The sequence below is a fragment of the Chiloscyllium plagiosum genome, chromosome 22 (genome assembly GCF_004010195.1).
Source record: "Chiloscyllium plagiosum isolate BGI_BamShark_2017 chromosome 22, ASM401019v2, whole genome shotgun sequence".
NCBI lineage: Eukaryota > Metazoa > Chordata > Chondrichthyes > Orectolobiformes > Hemiscylliidae > Chiloscyllium > Chiloscyllium plagiosum.
In genome coordinates this window covers 53348921-53376179 of record NC_057731.1, presented here as the reverse complement: position 1 = coordinate 53376179, position 27259 = coordinate 53348921, and the positions used below count along the sequence as shown (strand labels likewise).

Genomic DNA, 27259 nt, shown 5'->3' with positions numbered 1-27259 from the left:
TCAGTGGTTAGATTAGAGTGGTGCTGGGAAAGCACAGCAGGTCAGGCAGCATTGAGGAGCAGGAAAATCGACGTTTTGGGTCATTCCTGATGAAGAGCTTTTGCCCAAAACATCGATTTTCCTGCTCCTCGGATGCTGCCTGACCTGCTGTGCTTTCCCAGCACCACTCTAATCTAACCACTGAACCATTGTGCAGTGAAACTGTCTTTAAAAATCTTGATAACCTGTGAGATGTGACAAGGAAAAAGAGACCATGGGTGGGATTTCCTTCCTTCCCTTAGAGGTGGCAGGGCACATGGCAATAAGGGCAAATACTTGGTCAGGTTACTGCTGAGATTCCTATCCCCTACTGATATCTCAGTAATTTGGTTATGGACACAAAGGTCCATAGGGAACCTACCAAATAAGGCTCCCATGAATTACGCCACTTAAGGGCCTCAAACCTCCACTGGCCCTATTTCCTGCCTTCCCTACAGGAGAGAAAAGTGTCTGCCTTTCCAACAGGGCAACCTGCCTGCCAGATTGAGGGGCCTCTATTTTTCCCAAACTGAAGATACATCCATGGGCATAAATAATGGGAAAGTGTGTAGCTGCTGAAGAGTGCCCTTCTGCCATTGTCTCTGGCCCCATTGACTTCCCTCTCCCCACGATCCTCTTAAAAGATTTCATTTCTCACCATTACAACCTTCAGTGCTGTGGAGCCTAGGGCTCCAACATTATCAACAGCTTTCAGAGGCTGTCAGCTTCTGATTGACCAGCAGACTTCGTTGCGTTGTGGCTTCAGTGTTGAGGCTGGTGATGTTTTGGGAATCTTCATCCCATAGACTCTCTCCCTAGTAGAGTTAGTTGTCTTTAAAACATCTACCACCATACTTTGTGCAAAAAACACTATATCTCAGCCCATGAAATTGTTGAATTGCCATGAGATACAAAAACTTTAACTGGCTCAGCAATGGGAACCTGCTACTCTGCCTGATTTGTTCTACATGTGGCTATGCTCCCATGCTATGCATTCGACCCCAGTGCCAATAAATACAGGCAATTAATATATACTCTGTAATAAAAAAAATTGAGAATTTTATTCTTCTATTTTTAAAAAAGATAGTATACTTGAATAAAGAGGGAAAGTTTTTCATTCATGGGATGAGGGCATTGCTTCTAGGTCAGCATTTATTGGCCATCCCTAGTTACTCTTGAAAAGTTGGTGTGAACTGCCTTCTTGAACCACTGCAATTGATGTCTTCAAAGTATTTTAGGGAGGGATTTCCAAGATATTGACCCAGTAATACTGAAGGAATAGTGATATATTTCCAAGTCGGGATGGAGAGTGGTTGGATGGGAATTTGCAAGTAGTGTCCTTATCATTTAGGTTATGAATTTGGAAAGAGCTGTTTAAGGATCCTTGGTGAGTTTTTATCATGCATGTTTTGAGTGATGCTCATTGCTGCTACTACTGAGCATAGGTGATGGAGGGAGTGAATGTTTGCAGATATGGTGCCAATCAAACAGCTACTTTGTATTGGATAATGTTAAGGTTCTTGAATGTTGTTGGAATTCCAGGCAAGTGATTTGTGCCTCGTAGATGGTGTGTGAAAGCTTTAGGGAATCAGAAGGTGAGTTACTCGCTGCAGGATGTAGAGTTTTCCCTTTAACTCCAGTTAAAGAATAGAAATTAAAAGAGAGCTGCAATTGCTGAAAGACAAAGAAAGAATAAAAGATGAAAGTACGCAACAATGCCATCAATATCTAACTTTTCAAATTGAAAGTTGAATACTAAAGGTAGAAACATTTCAATGGAATATAAAAAATGAGAAAAGAAAGAAAAATCAGGCTATTCTACAGTCAGAGGATAAACAAAGAGGGCAAAAGTTGGTAAAAATGATTCCTGTGTGAGTATGAAGTTTTTTCCTTTATTACGTTGTACACTATTATTGCTGTTTACAACTTTTGTTTCTTTTTAACATCTTCTGTTATTTCACTGAAATATCTCTTAATGGTGTCTAACTATCTGCTTTCTTCCTTTTAGCTCACCAAAGTCCTGTGGTTAGATTTTCTGCTCTTTTGAGTATTTCCTCATTTTTTTTTTTCCTGATTCCTCTGAACTTGTTTTCTATTGCAATATTCAGAAAGAAATTGGCTGGAATATTAAAGACTGCAGGTGACTCGACTGGGTGGCTCATATTTAAAAGCAATGATGGTCTAAATATTCTTTTCTACTCTTGCATTCTATGATTCCCTCCACGTACAATAAATTTAATATTGAATTTAGTCACTTTATCAAGAGTTGCTCTGAAAGCTTAAACAATTTTACTTTGTTGCCCTTTAACTCCAGGGATCAGTATTTCTGGTGGGATTGAATCTAAAGTGCAACCTGTTGTAAAAATCGAGAAGATTTTCCCAGGAGGTGCTGCGTCAGTAAATGAAACTCTTAAGGTAATACAATCGCTGAACAGTTCTGCTTCCCTGCTCAGAGATAAACTAAACCTGTAAGTCTATTGGACTGTTCTTTGAAAGATTGATGATACTTTTCTACAATTGCAGTTAAGATAGATTACTAAAAGGCTTACAGAATGTATAGTCACATCGTGAATTTGCATGATGCATCTGTTCAGCCATTCACTGGTGCTTTAAATAACTCAATTTCAGATATTAATGATGAGCTTCACCAAGTTTGACTTGAAAAGAGTTATCTAATCCTTCTGTTTTAAATCTTGCTCAGAAAACTGCAGGGGTGTGGACTACTTGGCCACTGTCCTTCTTCCCAGCCAACCAACAAACTCCAGACAAACCTTTCCCACAGCCGTAATACACTCTGGGTGGCCAATCTTAATAAATAGGAGGGCTTGCACCCCTCAGTGAAAGCAAGTTCAATTTTCTGCTGTTAGCCAATCAGATTGTCCGGCACTGCCAGCCACCACAGAAACATCAGAATTCCAGAGCGTTCCAGGATAAAGATTCTAATGAATTCCTGGACCCTGGTAAAGGGAGCTTAGGAAGAGAGCATTGGCAACTTTAGGGAGGAGGGAGTGTGTTGGAGCAGTGGTTTTAAAATCCATGTCAGAAGAAAGAGGAGTACTACCATTGGGGGTGTGCTCCTGATGTGCAAAGGACATCCATTGGAGATCATGTGCACCTCCTTCCCACACTTGTTAAAATCTTTAAAGAAAGGGTCTGCTCAATCCAGCCTGCTGTCCCGTATCAATTATGTTAAGGCATGGGCAGGATAATATTTGGGCTAATTGCACTTTCAATAAGCTCAATTGATCCTTAATTATTCATTTACGTATAGTTGGTGGGCTGCTGATCTTGGCATCTGCTCACTCTCCATGTTATCGAAAGGAGCTCAGGAATTGTTGCAAAGATGCCTGAGCATCCTCCCTAATTAATGTACATCCTGCACCCCTCACTCGTTTACCCTAGCCCCCACAATCCCCGCTGAAAACATACCCAGTGGAAGCATGTACGATCTAACCCTTTATCCAGTTTGGATTGTTTTATGTTTTTTGTAATCCATCTCACACCAATGGCATTACAATGCAAATTGGTAGAATTGTGTAGAAATAAAGTGAATTGAGAATTTACTGTCACCCATTTTATACTAACAAGCAAAGACTGAGTGCTGTTAAACACAATATAACTTTCTTGTTTGAACTTATTTAAATCTTTACCCTTGACGCTGTCATATGCATGTGGATTTTTACCAATTTTTAATTGGTGATGTGAATGGGACTAACTGAGTAAGATGATTTCCCTATCCTTAATCCTAGTGTTAGTGAGTTAACAGTGAGGAGCAGGTAAGATAAAGTATGAAAGAGCAGTCAAATTATTAACCTGTGTCTGTATTCATAGACATCAGACATGTCAGTTTTTATAGTGCCAAGAAGGTCTAGAGGCAGATTTAGTATGATAAAATTTTATCAGGTACTTGGAGCAAGAACATTCTAATTCTTCTCAGTAATCTTGCCACTTTCTCCTGTTACCTAACTCTCTGAGAATAAAAGAAGCATAATTAGTTGTTTCTAATAGTTTTATCCTGAGACAACAACCATGTCTTTTCAGATCATGCCAGTTGTTTTGTTTTCAGAATCCTAACACCCAACTGTAACCTTGAGCTTGTTTTGAAAGGCTGGTTTTAACAGCTAGTATTGTTCAGGCAATAAATATATCTAAATGTTCTTTTTTTGTTCCTTGGGATTCTGGTAAAAGGTCAGTTTGTTTTTATTGAGTGAATCACGTATTTCAGTTGCCTGTCTTATACTTGCATTGCCGTAAGGAACTGAAAGCCATTGAATTTACTTTTCCACAGAATTTGAATTATTACTGACATCAGTGAAAAATAAGTGTCTCAGTTAAAATGCTACTAATGCCACATAACCTAACACTATAAATGTTTGAAAACATGAAACAGAGTAACAAGGGAAAATTGAGAGCAAGCAGTAATTTATTCAAGAATCTATTTCAGTTATCCATCATAACATGAGAGAGCTCATGTTAAAAATAATGCGAATTAGAAGATCATAGATGCATAGAAACCCTACAGCGTGGAACCAGGCCTTTCAGCCCATTGGGTCCACACTGAACCTCTGAAAAACATCCCACTCAGACCCACCCCCTTGCTTCATCCACGTAACCCCACATATCCCACAGCTAGCGTGCACATCCCCAGACACTACCAGCAATTTAGCATGGCCAATCTGCCTAACCTGCACATCTTTGGACTGTGGGAGGAGACTGGAGCACCCAGAGTAAACCCATGCAGACACAGGGAGAATGTGCAAACTCCACACGGTCACCTGAGGGTGGAATCGAACCTGAGTCTCTGGTCCTGTGAGGCAGTAGTGTTAACCACTGAGCCACCGTGCCATCATCAAGAGCCTCCAAATTTTGTTTCAGATTGCTGAAATTTTGAATGTTGTTCTTCTCATCACCAGTCTTCCTCATTCAACTCCATCATGTGTGTTGCTCATGTCAGGGATATTGACTTGTGGTCCAATATTTGATCCATCAGCTGATCCCCTGCTTAACTGATCAACCATCCAGCTGTCCATGTACCTCTAGCTGCCAGACAGCTTACAGAGCCAAGAATCCACGTGTTCCACCAATTCTGTCAGCAATTTGTAATGCAGAGCTGTGGAAAGGAAGTATTTCTGGACAGCTGTCTCAGTATCATGGCATGTCTGGTGTCTGTGACTACAGGAGGTTCACAAGCGTACTGTCCGCTTCCAAAACTTGTAACTTATCAGCTGTTGCAGTATCAAATGAGTCTACTGGCAGAAAGACCATTATCACAAAGCATGCAATCTAATTATTTTGAGAGACAGTATTCCTGGCAGTTCGAATTTTTTTGTTAATTCAGAGGATGTCATCTTGTTGCTCATTCCTGATTGCTGTTGAGAAGGTGGCGGTGAACTTTTGTTGCTTTGACATTTGAATGCCCACTCATAAGCCTATAGGTAATGTTTTGAGAAGAACAGATCAATTAAACACCATATTTGTGACAGCACAGAAGTTTTAACAAAATACTGGCAGTGCACCAAGACTTCAAGCAAATTACTAACTATATGTTATTAACATTATGAATATAAAATAGGCAAAAACATCTTTGGAAGTAGCACAACACAAATTTGCCTTGCTCTCATGGGAGCAGGCAGTACCATGGGCTGCCATCTGTTTTTCACTGATGCAGGTACATGCAGATTACACTGTTTGCTTATGCCCAAATACACAGAAATTGTGATCTGCTGAGATCACACAGTCCAACCAGCTGATGTGACACCAAGTTCCCAGATGCGGGCAGCTCAAGTTCTGGTGATGCCTGTGACTGGTTGAGTTCTACTCTGCCTTTTACAAACAGACAATGGAACACCTGATTTGACTTGATCAGCCAATCATTGGGGCACAATATGTTGCATTAGCATTGAAATTCGTATGAGGCATTGCTCTGTTGTGGGTAGGCATCCTGTTAATGGAAAGTACCATTCAGTCAGGGTTTGAAATCATTGAGAGGCTGAATAGGCTGGGGCTGTTTTCCCTGGAGTGTTGGAGAGTGAGGGGTGACCTTTATACAGGTTAATAACATCATGAGGGACATGGATAGTGTAAGTAGACAAGGTCTTTTCCCTGGGTTGGGGAGTCCAGAACTAGAAGCCAAAGGTTTAGGGTGAGAAGGGAAAGGTTTAAAAGGGACCTATGGGGCAACATTTTCACGTAGAGGGTGGTGCATGTATGGAATGAGCTGCCAGAGGAAGTGGTGGAGGCTGGTGTAATTACAACTTTTAAAAGACATCTGGATGGGCATATGAATAGGAAGGGAGAAAGTGAGCACTGCAGATGCTGGAGATCAGAGTCAAAGAGCATGGTACTGGAAGAGCACAGCCGGTCAGGCAACATCCGAGGAGCAGGAGAATTGACGTTTCGAGCATAAGCTGTACATTAGGAATGAAGGTGGATATTGGTCTGAATCAGAAGGGTTTAGGGGGATATGGGTCAAGTACTGGCAGATGGGACTAGATTAATTTAGGATATCTGGTTGGCATGGACCAAAGGGTCTGTTTCCATGCTGTGCATCTCTATGACTCTATGAAAAGTCATTGGTAGAAAATACTTAAACTTCAGAATGGTGGGAAAAGTCTGAGAAAGACAGGGATTAATCAGTTACAGTCAGCAGAGATTTCTTAAGGGAAGGTTATGTCTGAATAACTGAATTGAATTTTCTCAGAAGACAAGAAAAATGTTGCTGAGATTTGTATATTTGATGTAGTTCAACAATTAACCTCGGTGCATCAGACAACACTAAGGGCTATGGGCCTCATGTGAGTAGTAGTATATATTTGGCAGTACACGCTTGATGAGCTGAGTGGCTTTTTCTGTACTCTATAATTCTATAATAATGCTTTCTAAACTCTTGATCACACCACTGCGAAGGACGCAGGCAGCAGATATATCGGAACGCCAGCACTTGCAAGTTCCCCTCCAAGCCTCTCGTCACCCTGACTTGGAAATATATCACTATTCTTTCACTGTCACTGGGTGAAAATAGTGGAACTCCCTCCCCTGCACACTTAAACCTTATGGATTGCAGATTCAAGAAGGCAGCTCATACTGCCTTTCCCAGAACAATTAATAATGAGCAATAACATTGTCTAGCCAATGACATTGTCATTTTATGAATTAATTTTTTTTTTAAATGGTCAGTGAGTGATTTTGTGATTGGAAGGTTGATTCCATTGGGGTAATTTACAGGAGATGATAGCCTGGTGGTATTATCACTGAACCTTCAATTCAGAGACCCAGGTAATGTTCTGGGGACCCAGATTCAAATACAAAATAAGCAAAAATCTGCTATGGTAGACGATGGAATTTAAATGTGATAAAAATCTGTCATTAGGAGTCTAATGATTACTATAAATCCATTGTTGATTGTTGGGGGAAAAAAACATCTGGTTCACTAATGCTTTTTAGGGATGCAAATCTTCCATCCTTACCTGGTTTGGCCTACATGTGACTCCAGACCCATAGTGATGTGTTGACTCTTAACTGTCCTCTAGGCAGTTAGGGATGGGCAATAAATGCTGGCCCAGTCAATGACACCCTTATCCTGTGAATGATTTTTTAAAAACTACAGAGCTCAGTACTAGACCCCTTGAATTTTGTGGGATATATCAATGATTTGGACTTGATTTGTTTAAAAAATTTGCAGGTTATACAAAAGTTGGCCCAGTGGTTGATACTGAAGAAGAAAGCTTTGAAATGTCGGAATACATCAATGTACTTGTCAGGTTGAACACTGGCAAATGGAGTTCAATCTGGACAAGAATAAGGCTGTGCATTTGGGAAAAACTAACCAGGAAAGGGAACACAGTAATTGGTAGGATACTACAACATCTAAAGGCATTTGGATGGGTACATGAATAGGAACAGTTTGGAGGGATATGGGCCAGGTGCTGGCAGATGGGACTAGATTGGATTGGGATATCTGGTCGGCATGGACAAGTTGGACCGAAGGGTCTGTTTCTGTGCTGTACATCTCTATGACTCTATGACTATGCATGAAGGATATGACGGGCAGTGCCCTTCTAACCATCAGACAAGTTTTTTGGAAAATTCTGGTGATGTAGCATTTTGCCAAATGACTTTGACAGTCTATTCTGGGAACCTCCTGGCAGGATTCACCCTCTCCTTTCCCACAGGATCTTAAACTCATTTCTGATGGGGGTGTGGTCAAAGATGCTTTTCTTTGTAAATTTTTCCACAAGGGACAAATGGTATAGAACAGTCCAAGTACTTGCAGCATACAATGGCAACGAGGTCAGACCAATCCTTCACAACACCACAAGGATTTGACAAGGGACAGGTAGAATTTCAGTATGTAGTGGCACTCGTATTTGTGTGACTGAAGGTCTACAAACAGCTTAATGCAGCCACAGACACAAAGGTGACCATCAGGATGAGCACAGAATTGGGTACAACTTTCTCCTTATCCAGAGGAGAAAGTGAGGAGTCTAGAAAGCGAGGACATTCCTGATAAAGAGCTTATGCTTGAAATGTTGGCTCTCCTGCTCCTCGTTTGCTACCTGACCGGCTGTGTAGATATAACTTGGTTATTGGAATCAAATACTTCTTGTAAGCTGCAACTTCTTTTCAAAAACCAGAAATTCAGCGCGAACAATAGTTGTTTTGTAAAGAGTTCTTTGTTTGGATTTTGTAGAACATAATTAGCCTTTAATTGACTATCCTGATGCAGTGAATGTGCACTTAATTAAAAATGCAGTAGAGGTAATTCATAGTCATATTAGAAGTAAAATGCGAATTAGCAGAGAGGATGGATTGAATATCAGAGTACATACAATTTTAATAAGAAGTCTCCAGTTTAAAACACTACTTTCAGCTAATTGAACTATATATCTCTACTTCAGTAATCTTCATAACATGTTGACACTCAGAAGAAATTTATAATTAATGATGATGTTCTCGCATCAGCAAAAATGTTTGAATCGAGTTGGTAACACAGTGATAGTTTGGCTAAAGTGTAAGCTGCATGATGACATTTAAAGTCTGAGATATGATTTCAAACGTTTTTCAAACATTTTGTTCTCCTCAAGAAATTGCTGGCAAACAAAAGGGTCAAAAATAACTTAAGAAAATAGGAGGTCATAAAGGAAACACTGACGCAATTCCTTAGAAAGATGATAAAAAGCTGGCGTATGAGCAAACATTTCTCAGTTTCATATGCATCCCTGTTGCCATAGTATCCATTTCGATTCACAAATACACAATTCACTAAATGCAGCAACATCAATTAATTAAGTTGTAAAACAAAAGAATGTCAAGGTCTTAGACTTATTTCTAAAGGGATTGAATTAAAAATTAGAGAATTCATGCTAAATTCGTACAGACCCTTGGTTATAAAACATTTGGAATAATGCTTTAAATTCTGATTGTCATATTATACAGAGAAACTGTAGAGGATGCAGCAAAATATACAAGAATTATACCAGAATCATTAGGCTATATCTATCAAGAAAGGATGAACAGATTGCAGATTTTTTTCTCTTCAAAAGACTGAACAATGACCTATTACAGGTCTTTAAAATTAGAACAGGTTTTGAAAACATAAAACATAGAAAACAGGAGTGAGAATAGCTATTTGATCCATTTGAGCCTGCTCTGCCATTCAATATGATCTTGGCTGATCCTGTATCTGAATGCCATAACTCCACTCTGTCCCTAAGCCCTTGGCACCTTTAGTACCTAAAAGTCTATTTACTTCTTACCTAAATATGTTTAATGACTTGGGCTCCACTATCTTGTGTGCTGGAGAATTCCACAGGTTAACCACCCTCTGATTGAAGATCAGGCAGGGTGTCTCAGTGGTCAGCACCGCTGCTTCGCAGTGCCAGGGACGTGGATTTGATTCCAGTCTCCGGTGACTGGCAGGAATCTGCACATTCTCCCTGTGTCTGCAGGGGTTTCCTCCAGGTCCACAGGTTTCCTCCCACAATCCAAAAGTGTGCAGGTTAGATGGTTTGGCCGTGGGAAATGTAGGGTTACAGAAATGAGGTGGGTCTGGTTGGGATGCTCTTCAGAGGGTTGGTGTGACTCGATGGGCTGAATATCCTCCTTTCATACTGTAGGGATTCCATGATGAAGATGCTTCTCCTCATCATAGTTCTAATTGGTCTACCCTATATTCAGGGAGCATGATCCTTGTTCTAGATGTCCCAGCAGACAGAAGACCTCCTGTATTCAGTCTACCCAGCTCTCATTCTTCTAAACTCCAATGAATACAGGCCCAGTCTCTCCTCATATGATAAACTTGCCAATCTGTGGAACAATCTGGTGAACTTTCACTATATCACGCTGTGACAAGTTTATCTTTTCTTAGGTAAGGAGACCAAAACTGCACACACTATTTCAGTTTAGTCTCACCAAGGCTCTGTACAGCTAAAGCAATATAACCTTGCTCCTATACTTATCTTGCTCCTATTCTCAAATCCTCCTGTAATAAGGGCCAACATATTATTTGTCCTCCTAACTGTTTGCTGTATCTGTATATTTGCTTTGAGTCACTGTCATACATGAACACCTTTGTACATCAGCATTTCCGAATCTATCACCATTCAAATAATAATGTCTTTTTTTTTGTCAATTGAATTGAATGGCTATCTTCTTATCCACATTTTACTGCACCTGCCATGTATTTGCTCACTCATCTGCTTATAGCATTCACTTTGAAGCCACTTTATTTCCTAATCATTCAAAGTCAGATTTGACAGAGTAGACAGAGACAGATGGCTGAATTTTCTGCATAGAGGTGGGTTTCTGACACAAAAACAAACACCTACTCCCCACCTCTATGCGCTGATATTGAAACTCATTCTCTGTCTACTCTACCAATAAAGGAACACATTTGTTAAAGTTGTGACTTTAGTCAGTTTCCCATTGAAAGAGGAGCTGGGTCAGAAACTCTCTTCACAAGGTGAGTCCTTTGTTAGTATGGAGACAATTTTCCTGTCCTCCTAAAGCTGATGTGGACAAGAATGGAGATGGGTCAGATGAAATGTGGAATTAATTTAGAAACTCCACTGCAGCTATCACTGAAGCTGTTGTTGTCCTGACAGAGAAATTGTGCTAGAGCCATCCACTTTACCAGGACAAAGAGAATTGTTATAGGATTCAGATGTCTGGTACCCAGAATTTCAACAATATTGACTGGATCCAGTGCTGGAGGCTTGGAGAGAGAGGAGAAAAGACCTCTTCTGGGAAGGTGACAGCAGAGGCCACTTTATCATGCAGAAGCAGCACAGGTTGATTCAGCATCTTCATTTCCTCCTCTTGCCTCCAGCTCCAGGTCATTTACCAGAAAGCTAACAATCAGGCATCACCTCCCTCAAGATCCACACCTCTCTGAAGGGTAATGTTATGGAGAGTGCAGCAGACAACAACAATAACTGAGATACTTATAGGAGGTTATTGGAGGTCACCACATAACCATAAAACCATCAGATGTAGAAGCAGAATTAGGCTGTTTGGCCCAGCAAGTCTGCTCCACCATTCAATCATGGCAGATATGTTTCTCAATCCCATTCTCCTGCCTTCTCCCTATAACCATTGATCCCTTACTAATCAAGAGCCTACCTATCTCTGTCTTAAAAATGGCAAATGGTTTGGCCTCCACAGACTTCTGTGACAATAAGCTCCACAGATTCTACCTCTGGTTGAAGAACATCCTCCTCATCTCAGTTCTAAAGTGGCTTCCCTTCACTCTGAGATTGTCCCTTGGGTCCTAGTCTCTCTCACTATTGAAAACATCTTCTCCACGACCACTCTATCCAGGCCTATCAATATTATGTAAGTTTCAATGAGATTCTCCCTCATCCTTTTAAATTCGATCGAGTGCAGATTGAGTACTCTCAATTACTCCTCACATGACAAGCCCTTCATCCCTGGGATCATTCTTGTAAACCTCCTGTAGATTCCCTCCTAGACCAGTACATCCTTCCTTTGGTATGGGGCCCAAAACTGTTCACAATATTCCAAATGTGGTCTGACCACTCATGAATTGCATCTTCTAGAGCCTGGTGGTCTGCTGAATGGTTGTCCAGCTGAGCAAATGTTATTGGTTATATGCAACTTCTGTGTCTCTGTCTGAGGAATCATAGAGGAGTGACTACCCATCTTTTCAAGGGATTTCACTTTTCTTTTTGAATCCACTTAAACTCCCTGCAGGTTAGAGTGAAGGTCTCCAGCAGCCTGGTCTGGTGGAGGATGAAATAGTTAATTTGGCTTGGCACTTTGAAATTGACCTGCTGCTGAAATTTCTTCTCCCCATTGCCCCAAAGCCCCACCACCTTCCCATCTTCAGGAGATCCTTATAACCTATCCCTCTTGAATGTTTATACTTGTGTGGAAGAGTAAAATTAGAGGCCATCAATATTACTGTAGTCATCAAGAAATCAAACAGGAACTTTGGAAGAAACCACTTTGTCTAAAGAATGTTGAGAATATGGAATGCACTATGACAGGATGTGACTGAGGCAAATACTATAAATGCAGTTGAAGGGAGCCTACATTAACAAATGAGAAAGTAGGAAGCAGAGGGTTATGCTGATAGAATTAGAGGAGGGAAGCTGAGTAGATTGTAAATGCCAGAATGGATTGATTGGGCCAAGAGGCCTGTTCTTTTTTTGTGTATTCTATGTAATTCTTTCAAAACATTATGTCTAGCAAGGTCTGACTGGTTTCAGCATTGAAATTTAATTTTCATAAATAGTAAGCCTCTTTGCAAACTTTCTGAAATTAGCAGAACTAATAGTAGAACTTACTACAATAAGTTACAGAAGAAAGTGAGGTCTGCAGATGCTGGAGATCAGAGCTGAAAATGTGTTGCTGGAAAAGTGCAGCAGGTCCCAGAGGTGTTTTCTGAAACACTCCGCAAGTAGGCGGCCTGTCTCCCCAATGTAGAGGAGGCCACATCGGGTGCAGAGGATGCAATAGATGATGTGTGTGGAGGTGCAGGTGAATCTGTGGCGGATATGGAAGTTTCCTTTGGGGCCTTGGAGGGAGGTGAGGGGGGAGGTGTGGGCGCAAGTCTTGCACCTCCTGCGGTTGCAGGGGAAGGTGCCGGGAGTGAAGATTATACCTATCATCCTCACCTTGACCTCTTTCCACCTATCACATTTCCGACGCCCCTCCCCCAAGTCCCTCCTCCCTACCTTTTATCTTAGCCTGCTGGACAAACTTTCCTCATTCCTGAAGAAGGGCTTATGCCCGAAACGTCGATTCTCCTGTTCCCTGGATGCTGCCTGACCTGCTGCGCTTTTCCATCAACACATTTTCAGCTACAATAAGTTACACTTTCATTTTGAAAATCAAATCAGTATAAATGAGCAAAACATAATGAGTCCTGGGTCTGTTGAGTAGTGTTTTCTGCTTACACTGTACCATCTATCTGTTTCCATCTGTGGAACAGTTGCTTTGAACAAGAATGTACTGACAATTTGTATATTCAGTGAAGCTGGTTTAAAAATAAAATCTTTCAAAAAGTGAAAAAAGGATTTATTTTAGTCTTTCTCATAGCCTGAGTGAAATTCTCCCAATATTTTTCTTTTTAATTTTTGAGTGATGTTTATCCAGTCTGGCAATAGCCCTGCATGTCAAATATCTGACCCAATTGTTTTAATGCGATTTCACATATATTAAGATCAAAGTCAAATTTGTTACTTTTAATTTAGTTTCATCTCAAGTAAACTGTTTTAAGATGAGCTGTCATTTGCCAAAATAGAACTGATCTCATGAGGGCTGTATTTTAATATACTGTGTGCTTAAGTACACTATTTGGCAAAAGGAGTGGGAAAGGAAGAAAGGAAAATGTCAACTAAGAGTCCAGCAATCTTGAGTAAAGTAACTGGTCAGAAATGCAGTATTACATGAAGTGCTTGCAGCACCATGTTATACTGCCAAACATTAACTTCTCATGCCAGAGAAAAAGGAAATAGAATTTGAGTCATATGTTAAAACAGTCACAGCCAAGAAGACAAAACCTTCCCATGGTTTAAATGGGATAGACTACTAACATCATATTTTTAAAGTGCAAAGTATTGCAAAGTTAAAACAAGTATTGATTTGAACTGGTATTGAAGCCCTTTTTTTGTGACCAGGTACTTAATTTCTGATATTATTTGTAAACTTTAATCCCATGGGTAAGGTGGAATCCTTTCATTCATTCAGGGGATTTGAATGTCACTTGCAAGGCTAGCATTTATTCTCAAACCCTAATTGCCCTTGCTAAGGTGGCAGTGATTTGGCTTCTTAAACCACAGCAGTCTCCCTAGTGTTAGCCCATCAAAAGCGCTGTTAGAATTTTGATAGTGAAAGAATATTTTATAGGTCTAGATCAGGATATTGTGTGATGGGAAGGGGAAAATTCAGGTGGTGATGTTCCCATGTGTCTGTTGCCAATGGTTTTCTATATGGCAGAGGTTGTAGAATTGGAATGTGCAGTGTAGCCTTGGGTGAGTTACTGTAGTGCATCTTGCAGATTGTACACAGTACTGTTACTGTGCCCCTTTGCGAAGAGAATGAATGTTGAAAGTGTTGGGTGTGGTGTTGATCAAGTGGCTGCTTTACAAACAACTTGTGTATTTTTGGAGCTGCACTTCTCCAAATGAAGACTATTCCATCACACTCCTGGCTTGTGCCTGTGGATGATTGCAAGCTTTGGGGAGTCAGGTGGTTAGTAACTCACTACAGAATTTCCAACCTCTGGCCTGCTGATGGATCCACAGTATTTGTACGGCAGTTCCCAGATCAATCAGTCATAGAGTCATACAGTATGGAAACAGACCCCTCGGTCCAACCTGTCAATGCCAAACATAATCCCAAACTAAACTAGTCCCACCTGCTTGTTCCTGGCCCATATCCCTCCAAACTGTGCCTATTAATGTATCGATCCAAATGTCTTTTAAACATTGTAACTGTACCCATATCCAGCACTTTCTCAGGAAGTTCATTCCACACATGAACCACCCTCTGTAAAAGATTTGGCTTTTATGTCCTTTTTAAGTAAAGTGTTAAAAATGCAATAAATATTTAATCTAAAAGAATGCCATGCTTAGAATAGTATTGTCTTAACCTTTCAACAATTTGATATCACAGGGCATTTAAATTATTGCCATTCTTGGCAATAAACCCTAATCATGATCTTTAAAGTTTGATGCCATCTTTCCAATAAACCTTGAGATTGTCAGTGATAGGGAGTAGATGCAAAATGTTTTATGCACTAGCTAGTCATCATTTCTTTCAATATTTGCAGGAAAAATTTGTGCCTTGAACGGATTGTAATTTTTTTAGGTAATCCATATGTTGTAAAGAAATTTAAATAACTTTTCCATTACCACTCGGAGTAATTTTCCCTAAAGGCATTGCTTCATTAAATCTTGTGGAAATGTCCATAGTCATTAAAAGATATTAGCTCCCAAACCTGGTTTTCACTAGAGAGCAACACAATCTATTAAGACCTTGCTAAACAGTTCTTCAAAAGTTGGTATTGGAATTAAAGGTACAGGCTTTCTTGAGATTTGGGGTTTCTCCACCACCTGACATATATGGCATGTATGACAAAATTTGACTTCATCTTTATGCAATCCTGGCCAACAAAAGTATCTTAAATTTTAGCCTCTGTTTACATAATACCAAAATGACCTGCAGTTGAAATTTCATGGCCTGTCTTATGGCCATGTCATGTTCTCCAATTTCCTTATCTCTCTGGAGTTCAAGTTGTTTTAATTCCATCTCCCTCTGTCTTTTCCCCTCCCTTTCTATTACCTTCTACCTTTCCTTTTCTTTAATTTCAAGACTTTTTTTTAATCTTTCTCCAATTCCGTTCTTTTTTCCCTATCTGAATCAGAGCTGATCCCAGTTGTGACATCCCACTTGTGGTTTCAGGTTTCTGTTATCCAATGTTGGATAATCTTCTGAAGAATGTCATTATTATGACATCCTGCTTTTACTTGTACATTCACTTTATCTGCAAACTCTCTTAGTTTGGCTTTAGTCAAAGATTTCAAATAATCCACTGCTGTTTTCTTTCACTTCAAGGAAAATCTTAGCAACACATAAAGCTGTCTTCAAATTCCCATGCAATAAACATCACCACAATTTATGTCCAGAAGCAACACATACCCATTAGTTTAAATAGAAAGACACAGATCTCACATAAATCCAGCTAATTTGAACATCCCAGATGGGTTCCCAAACATTATATTCCCATATAATGTTATCACTAGAAATACCAAATTGAAATATGGCTCAATATATTATATTGTTTTTGGTTTTAACAAGGTGGTGTCTCACTTAAACATGAGCACATAATGCTTCAGATTTGGGTTTAGCAATAAAACATAGGTTTATTAGTCAAAAAATGAAGATTAGGTAAAACAAAACAAAATTATTTATATATTTAAAGGTTTTGAAATATGGTAAAAATACAATTCCGTTAATCCCAACAGCACCCGCACTGGATCCTTACACGAGATAGAATGCTCTTCTCTGTCCCACAAGTGGTTTGACTTAGCTGTGACTTTAGTTCCCACTGAGAGGCTGATAGCATGTCGTTGATCCTCATATAATTCAGCTTAGACTGTCTGAGCTTCAAATAAAGCCCTTGGGTTTTAACCAAACACTTATGGTCTGGAAAGTTAAACTAAACACCTTACTCTATTGGAACATAGTTTTAAAAATTTTAAACTACCTTCTTTCTTTCTCAGGACAAACTGCTTTACATAACCAGTTTAGCACAACTGTTGCAGAACTGCCTAAACTAAAACAAAAAAAATCACATTTTTGCAAGCTTTAGGTGCTCCCTCAAGTCCCCCGAAAGATCTAGAACCTTCTATCTGAAAGCTTAATCCACTACACTATTTACTTTGTTCTCTCGTAAACCCTCCCAATGTAAACAAATATTCAATAACCTCCAAAACTACTCATCTCAGACTTTTTACTTAAAAATACATAACCATGGCTACAGAAATATTGACAAGTTACTCATTAAACTCCTTAAGACACACCCAAAATCTATGTGCCAATAGTTCAAAATCAAAAATCTAAACCCATAAGTAAATGATGTTTAAAAAATATAAGTCACACTTGTATCTCAACATTACTGGTGCAGTTAAATGGACTGAATGGCCGCCTTCTGCACTGTAGCGATTCCGTGAACAGGCAGTGGAAGAATTGATTAAGCACCCCAATGATCTGCTTGATAACAATCTCTGTGGCAGAATAACTGTTATTAAATCTATGTTTCCCACATGTGCATGGTTTGCACTCTTCTCAAGGGTCTTCAGTTCACATCTATACATGGTCCAAGTTTCGCAGTCAGAAGGATAACTGCCTTATACACAAGTATCTTGGTATGGATATCACATTTGAAGACTCGTTTGGCTGTTTGTGTGACTTGAGCCCTGTTTGCAGTGGCATACCATATTTATTTGTGCTATTCATAAATGATGTGGATGAGAATGTAAGAGGGATGATTAGTAAATTTGCAGATGACATAGATTGGCCAAGTAGCTGACAGTGAGGAAGAAAGTATTAGGTTACAGGAAGATATAAGGGATTTGAGGAAAACATTTCTCATCAAGAGGGTGGTGGGGGTCTGGAATGCATTGCCTGGGAGAGTAGCTGAGACAGGAAGCTTCACAACCTTTAAAAAGTATTTGAAAGAGCACATGAAGTGTTGCAACATTCAAGACTATGAATCCAGTGCAGGACAGTAGGACTGGATGTAGTAAGTCGTATATTTTTAATGGTACAGATTTGGTAGGCTGCAGGACCTCTTCTGTGCTTATGATTATGTGTGGGGGAAATTTTGCACATTTGGGAGGACTTCTCTGTTGATCTTATGGGGGGATGGACCAGAACTTGACCATCGACAGGTTGGTAAAGGATTTGAGTCTTCTTGAAGTTGAGGGTTAGACTAATTCTTCAGTATGCTTCTGCAAAAGATATTAAGTGATGCTTGAGAATTCTCCTCCAAGAGAGCATAGATGACTTTGCCATCCTACCAAGTCTTCTTTGTGGCTCTAAGACTTGGATTATGTGTAGACAACACCTCAAGACCATTGAGAAGGACCATAAACACTGTCTGAGATGGATTTTCCACACCTGCCAGGAGGACAGACGTACTAACATCAGCATGCTTGAAGCAGATAATAGCACCAGCATTGAGCCCGTGATCATCTAAAACAGTTCCACTGGGCTGGCCATGTGCTGAGGATGGCCGAGTTCCGACTGCCAAAGCATGTCTTCTTCTCCCAGCTCAAGGAAGACACTCAAACGAGAGGAGGATAAAGAAAGCATTTCAAAGACTCACTGAAGGCTTCCCTCAAAAAATATACCATAGATGTCAGACCCTTGTTCAGAAGAAACTGACTTGGAGGAAGCCCCTGTCTGTAGGGATACAATTCTTTGAGAATACCCATTGGCAAAAGGAAGTATGGAAAAGGAATAAGAGAAAGGAATGTCAGTAATTTTGGCCAAAGGCCACTTCCACCTCCTGGAAGGACTGTCAAGTGTGTAGTTGAAGATGCGGCTGTAGGTTCAGGTTTATCAGCTACACAGGGACCCACAGAACCTATGACCAGTGACATGAAATTTTCAAGGTGGACAGTCATACGCATTAGCGATCGACTGCCAACAATGATGGGTTTGTACTCCAGAATTTCTTGTCTTTATTCTTTCATGGGATGTGGGCATCCTTGGTAGGTCCAGTATTTGTTTTCCCAATTGCCATTAAACTGGGTGGGTTGCTTTGCCATTTCTGAAGGTAGTTAAGAATCAACCACATTGTGGATCCGGAGTAAGGATGGCAGATTTCCTTCCCCAGAGGGAATTACAGAATCAAATGGATTTTTGCAATTATTGCTGGCATTTTCATGTGTTCATTATTATGGGGATTAGCTTTCAATTTGAGATTTCTTAATAGAATTTAAATTCCACCAGCTAATGTAATGGTATTTGCACCTGTATCTCCAGAGCATTAACCTGGTCCTCAAGGTTACTAGTTCAGCTACATTAGCACTACTGACATCACCCAAAGATGTTCAGCAGATAGCCTTTGTTGCTCAATAGCCACCCTTTGGTTAATTATGTTTGCTTAGAAGCTAATAGTGAAATGAATTAACTCAGAGCATTGACATCTCCCATTGCTGGGATTGATCTCCATATGCACTGAGGATGATTACACACCAACTGAACTTGGAGGGTGTGTGGCTGATTTAGATGCAGTACCCAAAATTAAGTGTCTAGTTTGTAGCCCCTTGAATCACAGGAGTTTTGATGCTTTTCTCTGGAAGGAGAGAAGACAATGTATTCCTCTCTGCACCTATGTGTCAGTCACCTCTCTTAGACAAAGATGGATGTTGGAGATGTTCTCTGAAAAGTTATGAAAAGGTCCATTGTTCCCGTAACCTTCACAGACCATTGGCAGTATTATCCTTGCCTGCTCTGAGGCTGCAGGTCTGCCTGAAGCATGACAGATTTCAATGAGCATCTCCTTTTTGAAACAGTGATATTTAACACACTTGTCCTCACTGAAGAGGAGGTAGGAGGATGGCCCCTGAAGATACCAGTGGATCTGATGTCCTGCTGAGAGCCATTCTGTCACTGTGTCACATCTGTCTATTAATTTTGTTGTTCTGCACGCTAAGAGGGTTGGAAGCTACAGCACCCTTGATGGAGAGCAAGTGGTCTGAGCAATGAATCATCAGCCAATCTGAGATTACAGCTTTAAATAACACTGGTTCATTCTGATCTTGAACACACGTGTGAGGTTTGGAGAGGCTGGGCATTGAGATTGACAATACCACAGCTAGACTCAAATTAATGACTGAGCAACTGATGATCTGTTCTGTCTACTCTTCATATTTCTGGCATAAAGTTTGGCACCTGTGTTACCAACCTACCCAAACATTGTCCAGTGGCTCGCACCAAGAACCAAAGGAACAAACAGGTTACAGTTTATTAACGAAGGAGAATGATTAAATATTTTTCACTTATTAAAGAAGATGATTCTAGTATGTATAATGTTAACAGTTTATTATGTGTTGAAGATGTATTCCTTAATTACTGAGAGCCATTTGCTTGCAGGTGCAGAATTATCATTCCCAGTAGGGACATAAACTGTGTCAACATTAGAGACTGCCAGTCTAAGGTTTCTTGAAGGACATGGATAAGCTCACTTGCATTTAGTGTTAGGTTAAAGAAGCCTAAACAACCATGCAATTAAAACTGACAGCAGCAGTTTCTAACATTTAATGTGTTTAAAATATTTTTTCCGAGTAGAGAAGTAAGCATGGCAAAAGGCATCGAAAAAAGAATAATATTTATTTTCACTGCCAACTGTAAATGGAATATAAATTCTCAGGGTTCATATCCACATGCAGTGACTTGATCAAATTCAGAGCTATGCAATGAAGCAAAATCATTGCTCACAGTTGAGATTAGATTAAAATGATAATGTCAGTCGATGTTAGCTAATTATAACAGTTGGGAAAAGAAGATAACTGCCCTACAGGATCCCAAGAGGATCAGTGGCTGTCGGGAAACCTGGACTCTCTTTGAAGAATTATTACACCATTAATTGTCCTGAAATAGGAAAATAGCTTGGATTGTTTGATCTTTCAGACTGTTATTTACCCACTGAAAATCTAATTGTTCTGCAACACTTGCCACAGCTGTCATATTTAGATATGCTTAAAGCCAACCACAGACTCATGTTCAGACTAAGTTTCAGATGCAATTACTATATGCATTAACTTGTCCTTAAAAAAGCTATATCCTTATTTTGGTGTTGTGAGCTTAGTAATGCCATTACTAATATTCTACTTTTAGATTTAAAATAAGAAAATCTTGTGCCATATTAATGGACAAATCCTTAACATTCTATGATTTTTTTAAATCTGCCATTCTAACAGAAGCATGCACTCACTAAATCACATTTTGTCAGTTCAAACATGAATGAAAGGCAAATCAAGGCTTTCCCTGGGGTGGAAAGTCCAGAACTAGAAGGCATAGGTTTAGGGTGAGAGAAGAAAGATTTAAAAGGGACATAAGGGGCAATTTTTTTCACACAGAGGATGGTACGTGTATGGAATAAGCTGTCAGAGGAAGTGGTGAAGGCTAGTACAACCACAACATTTAAAAGGCATTTAGATGGGTATATGAATAGGAAGGGTTTAGGGGATATGGGCTAAGTGCTGGCAGGTGGGCCTAGATTAGGTTAGGCTATCTGGTCGGCATGGACGAGTTGGACCGAAGGGTCTGTTTCCGTCTGTTGTACATCTCTATGACTCTATGTCTATTAAAGTTCCTTTTCTCAATTAATACAATAAGTGTTTGGCTGCACTTGCAACTGGATATTACTACCAAGTTGGAGTCTGATCCCATTTTCCCAGCAGTTTGTGCTTTGTATCATTGTCACATCTGTTACTCTACTTGATGGAATGTAGAAGTTAGGTTGAGAAAACAGATAGTCTTTGGCAACCCATATGGTATTTGTTTCAGTGCTTTCATTGCTCTAGACCAAGAGTGATAGGGTTAATATTATCCAGTTGTCTGTAATTTTAAGGTGAAGACATTTTTATAAAAATGACTTTATGGGTTATATCATCACTAGCTAGGCCAGCATATAGAGCCCATTCTTTATTGGTCAAAGAACAATTAAGAATCACCCTGCATTGCTGAAGATCTGGAATCATGCATAAGCCAGACCAGGTAAAGGTAAAGGATGTTAGTCAAACAGATGGATTTTGATGACAGTGGCTGCATGAATATCATTATACAAGACTTCTACTGCATTTAAATTTCACTGTCTTCAATGGTAGGTATTGAACACACATCACTAGAGCATTAACCTGGAGTTCTGAATTACTACATTGACATTCTCCCTATGTTGTAATTATACTACTCACAGAGCGCTTCAGAGAACATCAACCCAACTGCCCTGTGGCTAAATACTTTAATTCCCCCTCCGACTCTGCCGAGGACATTCAGGTGTTGGGCCGCCTCCATCGCCACTCCCTCACCACCCGACACCTGGAGTAAGAACGCCTCATCTTCAGCTTCGGGACCCTCCAATCCTCCCCTCTGACCTATCACCTTTACCCCCACCTCCATCCACCTATTGCACTCTCAGCTACCTACTCCCAGCCTCACCCCCTCCCATTTATCTCTCCACCCCTGACACTCCCGATCTCATTCCTGATAAAGGGCTTTTGCCTGAAATGTCAATTTTTCTGCTCTTTGGATGCTGCCTAACCTGCTGTGCTTTTCCAGCATCACACTCTCGACTCTAATCACCAGCATCTCTAGTACTCATTTTCGCATATTATCCCTATGCTACCGCCAACCCCCAAATAGCTATTGTCAAAATCCAGACTGAAATAAAAGGAATGGGCAAGCTTGGCAACATATTGAGTTATTGTTGTTAGCTTAGTAAAGCTACAACAGTCTACAGCTTATAGAAAGTTACTCAAGTCATGGCAATTCCAAGACCAAAGCCTGAATTTTGCAGTTTTATTCTCATTGTGTCTCATTTCACTCTCTTAGAGTAGGTGCATAAATTTTAACGTAGATAGGGAGAAGGTGCCGGGGCACTCTCACGAGTTGGTACATAGACACAGGATAGAATCTTCCAGTCTTCATCCTTGCCAAAACAACGGGACTATTATAAAGTTGGTAACCTGATTTTTTTAAATGAAGGGACTTAGCTGAGCTTTTTAACTCAATAAATTTAATAGGATTGTCGTCCCACCTCTGCTTTGCCAGACTAATAACTTCCATCCACATTCAAACACATTTCATCTTGCTCAATGGAAAATGCTTTCCCAAGTGACAGTAGAACTGGTTCAGTTTTAACTTTTCAGAGTTGTTTTAGGGTGATTTTCATCTGACATTTATTTTCATCAGGCATTCCTGTCTCTCATCAGAGGTGCACCAGTAAGAAATTGAGAACAACAAAAGATCATAGAGTCATCGAGTCATAGAGATGTACAGCATGGAAACAGATTCTTTGGTCCAACATATCCATGTTGACCAGATATCCCAACCCAATCTAGTCCCACCCGCCAGCACCTGGCCTATATCCCTCCAAACCCTTCCTATTCATATACCCATCCAAATGCCTTTTAAATGTTGCAATTGTACCAGCCTCCACCACTTCCTCTGGCAGCTCATTCCATACATGTACTACCCTCTGCGTGAAAAAGTTGCCCCTTATATCCTTCCCCTCTCACCCTAAACCTATGCCCTCTAGTTCTGGATTCCTCCACCGCAGGGAAAAGACTTTGTCATATCCATGTCCCTCATGAATTTGTAAACCTCTATAAGGTCACCCCTCAGTCTCCGACACTCCAGGGAAAACAGCCCCAGCCTGTTCAGCCTCTCCCGATAGCTCAAATCCTCCAACCCTGGCAACATCCTTGTAAATCAGATCCTAGTTTTCTGTTGGTGATTCTGTACGTCTTACTTTCAGTAATCTCTGTTTTTGGGACATTCCCATAAGCGCAGATTTATTTTTTAAAAATCCTTATTATGAAAAACCAATGTACAAAAATGACTAGGAAAAGCATGTTTTCAGTATGTTCCTGCATTTAGATTTTGTTTGAAGTATGGTTGAGTAATTGTTAGTCAATTAGCCCATTACTGAACTTATCAAGTGAAATGATATCATTGAATTGTACACATTTTGTTGCTGAATCGGAAACAGTTATGGAAATTGGCATCTTTACCTACCAGCATCTTTGTTCCAGGACCAAAATAGCCCATCTGTCAATGTGCTTACTGATACTGTTTTCCATCCCTTCACTTAATAAAGAAACTGAGTCACGAACAAATCAAAAATAAATTAATGAAATGAAATATTTTTTACATTGATCATTGCCATATATTAATGGTCTTAGACTAATTGCCAAGTTAAGCTTTTTGATTGATTTAAGGACAATGTGTGAAAATGGAATGTTTTCTGCTAATGTTTACTGACAGTTTGAAAGCAGCATTACGAAAAATTGAGCTTTACCCTGCAGCCTTTTTCTTTTTCATTTCACATTCAATGGATTGCAAGTTGCTGTGCAGAAAATCTAATTTTCTTTGACACAACTCATTCTACCTTCAAAGATACACTGTTAACAAATACCCAACAATTCAAAAAAATAAATATTAGTTCTCGATTCCTTTGCTTAAAAATGCCTAGAGTTTTTTTCCCTAAATTAAGCAGTATTGCCCATTGTAACAAACAGTATATCATAGTAAATGCCCACAGTAAAAAATGTGCAGTGCAGATTGTAGTAATTTTAGTTAACATATTTTCCAGATCTAATGCATTTTTGCCAGAAAAATTGACAACATTTCCCTGGAGGACCATAAAGTGATTTCATTCTGGCCCTGTAATCACTCAATATGTCCATTAAAAGTTCATTCTTCTTGTTTTGCCAACTCTAATTTTCTCCTTTCTTCCTTCTCTTCTGTTACTCCCGACTTTTCCCTGAGGCTGTAGAAAAAGCCTGACTGGTTTTCTGGGTGGCTTTCCAGAGGTGTTGGTTACCATGACAGTCATGGTAAATGTTCATGTCACCATTAAGTTCCACTGGGCTCAGATGATCGCTGTCTGGTGGCTCATCAGTAAACTTGATTAACATCCTACTACGACTTGATTACCACATCAAGTCCTTTCCAATCCCCTCAGTAAATGAGAGATTGTTTCCTGTCACCAAGAACTGAACATAAGAACGCCAACCCGATTCTCCTGGCTCACTCTACCCCAGTTATGCTGACACTAATGGATTCCATTAAATTCGGAGATGCCGGTGTTGGACTGAGGTGTACAAAGTTAAAAATCATTCACACTAGGTTATAGTCCAACAGGTTTATTTGGAAACACTAGTTTTGGAGCGCTGCTATAAATTCTGTGTCTTCCCATCTTATTCTCCACAACCACCTGATGAAGGTGCAGCATTCTGAAAGCTAGTGCTTCCAAATAAACTTGTTGGACTATAACCTGGTGCTGTGTGATTTTTAACTCCATTAAATTCGACCTAATTTGTCTACAATGTTAGAAAAAAGGTAGTTAAGTATATAAGTTCTGTAATTGCTGAACTAAAGGAAGTGATCACTGCGTAATAAAGTTAATAATCTTTAATATCATCAGTAAACAACTTATTTCCTTATTATGATAGAGGTAGAAGTTTGACAACTTTTGGAAGGATGTTTTGCTGTTGCTATTTTTTACTCCTGTAATTCTATTTCACAAATAAGTCTGGCAGTTAAAGAGTAAATCATGTTGTGGTGGAGTACAGGGTATTATACAGCTGACTTATTAAGATGAGGAAGATTACAGGGTAGTAGATTAGTTTACATTAAATTCCCTACAGTATGGAAACAGGCCCTTCGGCCCAACAAGTCCACACCGACCCTCCGAATCCCATACCCTCTATGAGCCTCTGACTAATGCACCTAACAATATGGGCAATTTAGCATGGCCAATTCACCAGATCTGCACGTCTTTGGATGGTGGGAGGAAACCAAAGCACCCAGAGGCAATGCACGCAGACACGGGGAGAAAGTGCAAACTCCACACATACAGTCGCCCAAGGCTGGACTCAAACCCAGGTCCCTGGTGCTGTGAGGCTGCAGTGTCAACCATTAGTACAAAGCAGAGCTATTATACATTTTAAAAATCGGAGATTCGTTATCCTGAATGCTTTGCAATATGGAGATAACAGAGCATAACGTTTGAACATGAAAAGGAAGTAGGATTCACCCTGAAACTCAGCAGCTAAACACATCTGATGAATGAAAATGAAGGAATACAAAATGTGATCATGCTGACAACTGTAAACAGTAATTTCCCACACTCTTCTCTTTGGAAAACTGCTGCCCTTGGGCCCATCCAAAGCTTGCCATACATAGAAATTAGATTGAATCCTGGAAACTCTGGCAGGGTCAGGTCTGTTGGACTTCAGTAAGTGCAATACTCTCTGAACTCTGTGGTCCTTCCATTTCAGCATTAGCAATGGACAATTGCCATTAATATGCATTTTAAGAAAACACAACAGAATGACATATAGCACTCATACTTAATCATTCTGAAGTGAGGCTTCAGTGGAGGATTTTTCTTTCCTAAATATCCTATTGTTTTGGATGCTCAGTTGGATTGACCAGTAATTGTACTGTTTTCTTCCTTTGGAATAGGCTGGTTATGAATTGGTTTCGATTGATGGAGAAAGCCTACAAAATGTCACACACCGGCAAGCAGTGGACATAATTCGTCGATCTTACAGTAATAAATCTCTAGATCCAATGGTGTTGGTTGTTAAGGTACCAAAGAGCAGCTGAAGACTAAATCATTTAAGACCATGACAGACTGTTGGCATTTAAATTGGGATGATTGCACAGTACAGATATTATAAAATGAATCATGAGTGTCTCTCAACAGCACTCCATTTGAAATCTGACCCACTTTACTGTTGATTTTAAAATCAATTTACAATAAATTTCAAACAATAGTGTTTTTCTTCATTATTCATAACAAGTAAATTAATCATTACTTTCACTCCATGTGTATCCCAAAACAGAATTTGACACAATTCCTTCATCAGATGATTATTAAATCATTTTATGGAAATGTATTCATTTTCATTTTTCACATCAAACTATAAGAGTATCAGCTGGTGTATAATGTTAAGTACTCACTTCCATTGCAATGCACCATTTGGTCAAAGGGTTTGCTTTTACATTCACCGCATGGCTTATCTGCACCATTAATCTACCATTTTGTTTTGCACAAGGATTCTACACAGCTATGCTGCTGGGAGTTTGCATTTTTTGAATAGATATTGCACATGATGGTGGCATCTCCAAACTTCAACCTGTAAATTTCCATTCACTCAGGCTGTAGAAGTTAATGTCATAATTATTTACTAATATTTCTCCTTGAATTATCCAGACTGCTGTAGATAAATCCTTGTAACTGTAGTACTAAGAAGCTGCTGCTTTCACTGACATAAGTAGAAGACGGAGTCAAGTAACTTGGGTGCTTTTCTGTAAAGTTCCAATTCTCTCCCATGCACTTTACCTCTGTAACTTGTGCAGTATCTGCATAAAAAGACTTTATGATACTGCCAAAATGAAAGATTTACCTCTGTTAGAAAAAAATTGTGCAAATCATAACTTAAACTTGTTGGAAATTGCAGAACTTCACATC

The 27259-nt window shown here is 39.8% G+C and overlaps 1 protein-coding gene across 1 annotated transcript in view; it reads left to right on the top strand.

The window, feature by feature from the left end:
• The window catches only part of pdzd7a (PDZ domain containing 7a), a 110676-nt gene extending 83868 nt beyond the window's left edge, over positions 1-26808 (top strand). The window contains exons 16-17 of the mRNA XM_043713079.1: positions 2333-2433; positions 26248-26808. Of these exons, the coding sequence (XP_043569014.1) occupies positions 2333-2433; positions 26248-26391 (245 nt within the window). The 3' untranslated portion in view covers positions 26392-26808. The remainder of the gene's footprint in view (positions 1-2332; positions 2434-26247) is intronic.
• Positions 26809-27259: the final 451 nt, after the last annotated feature.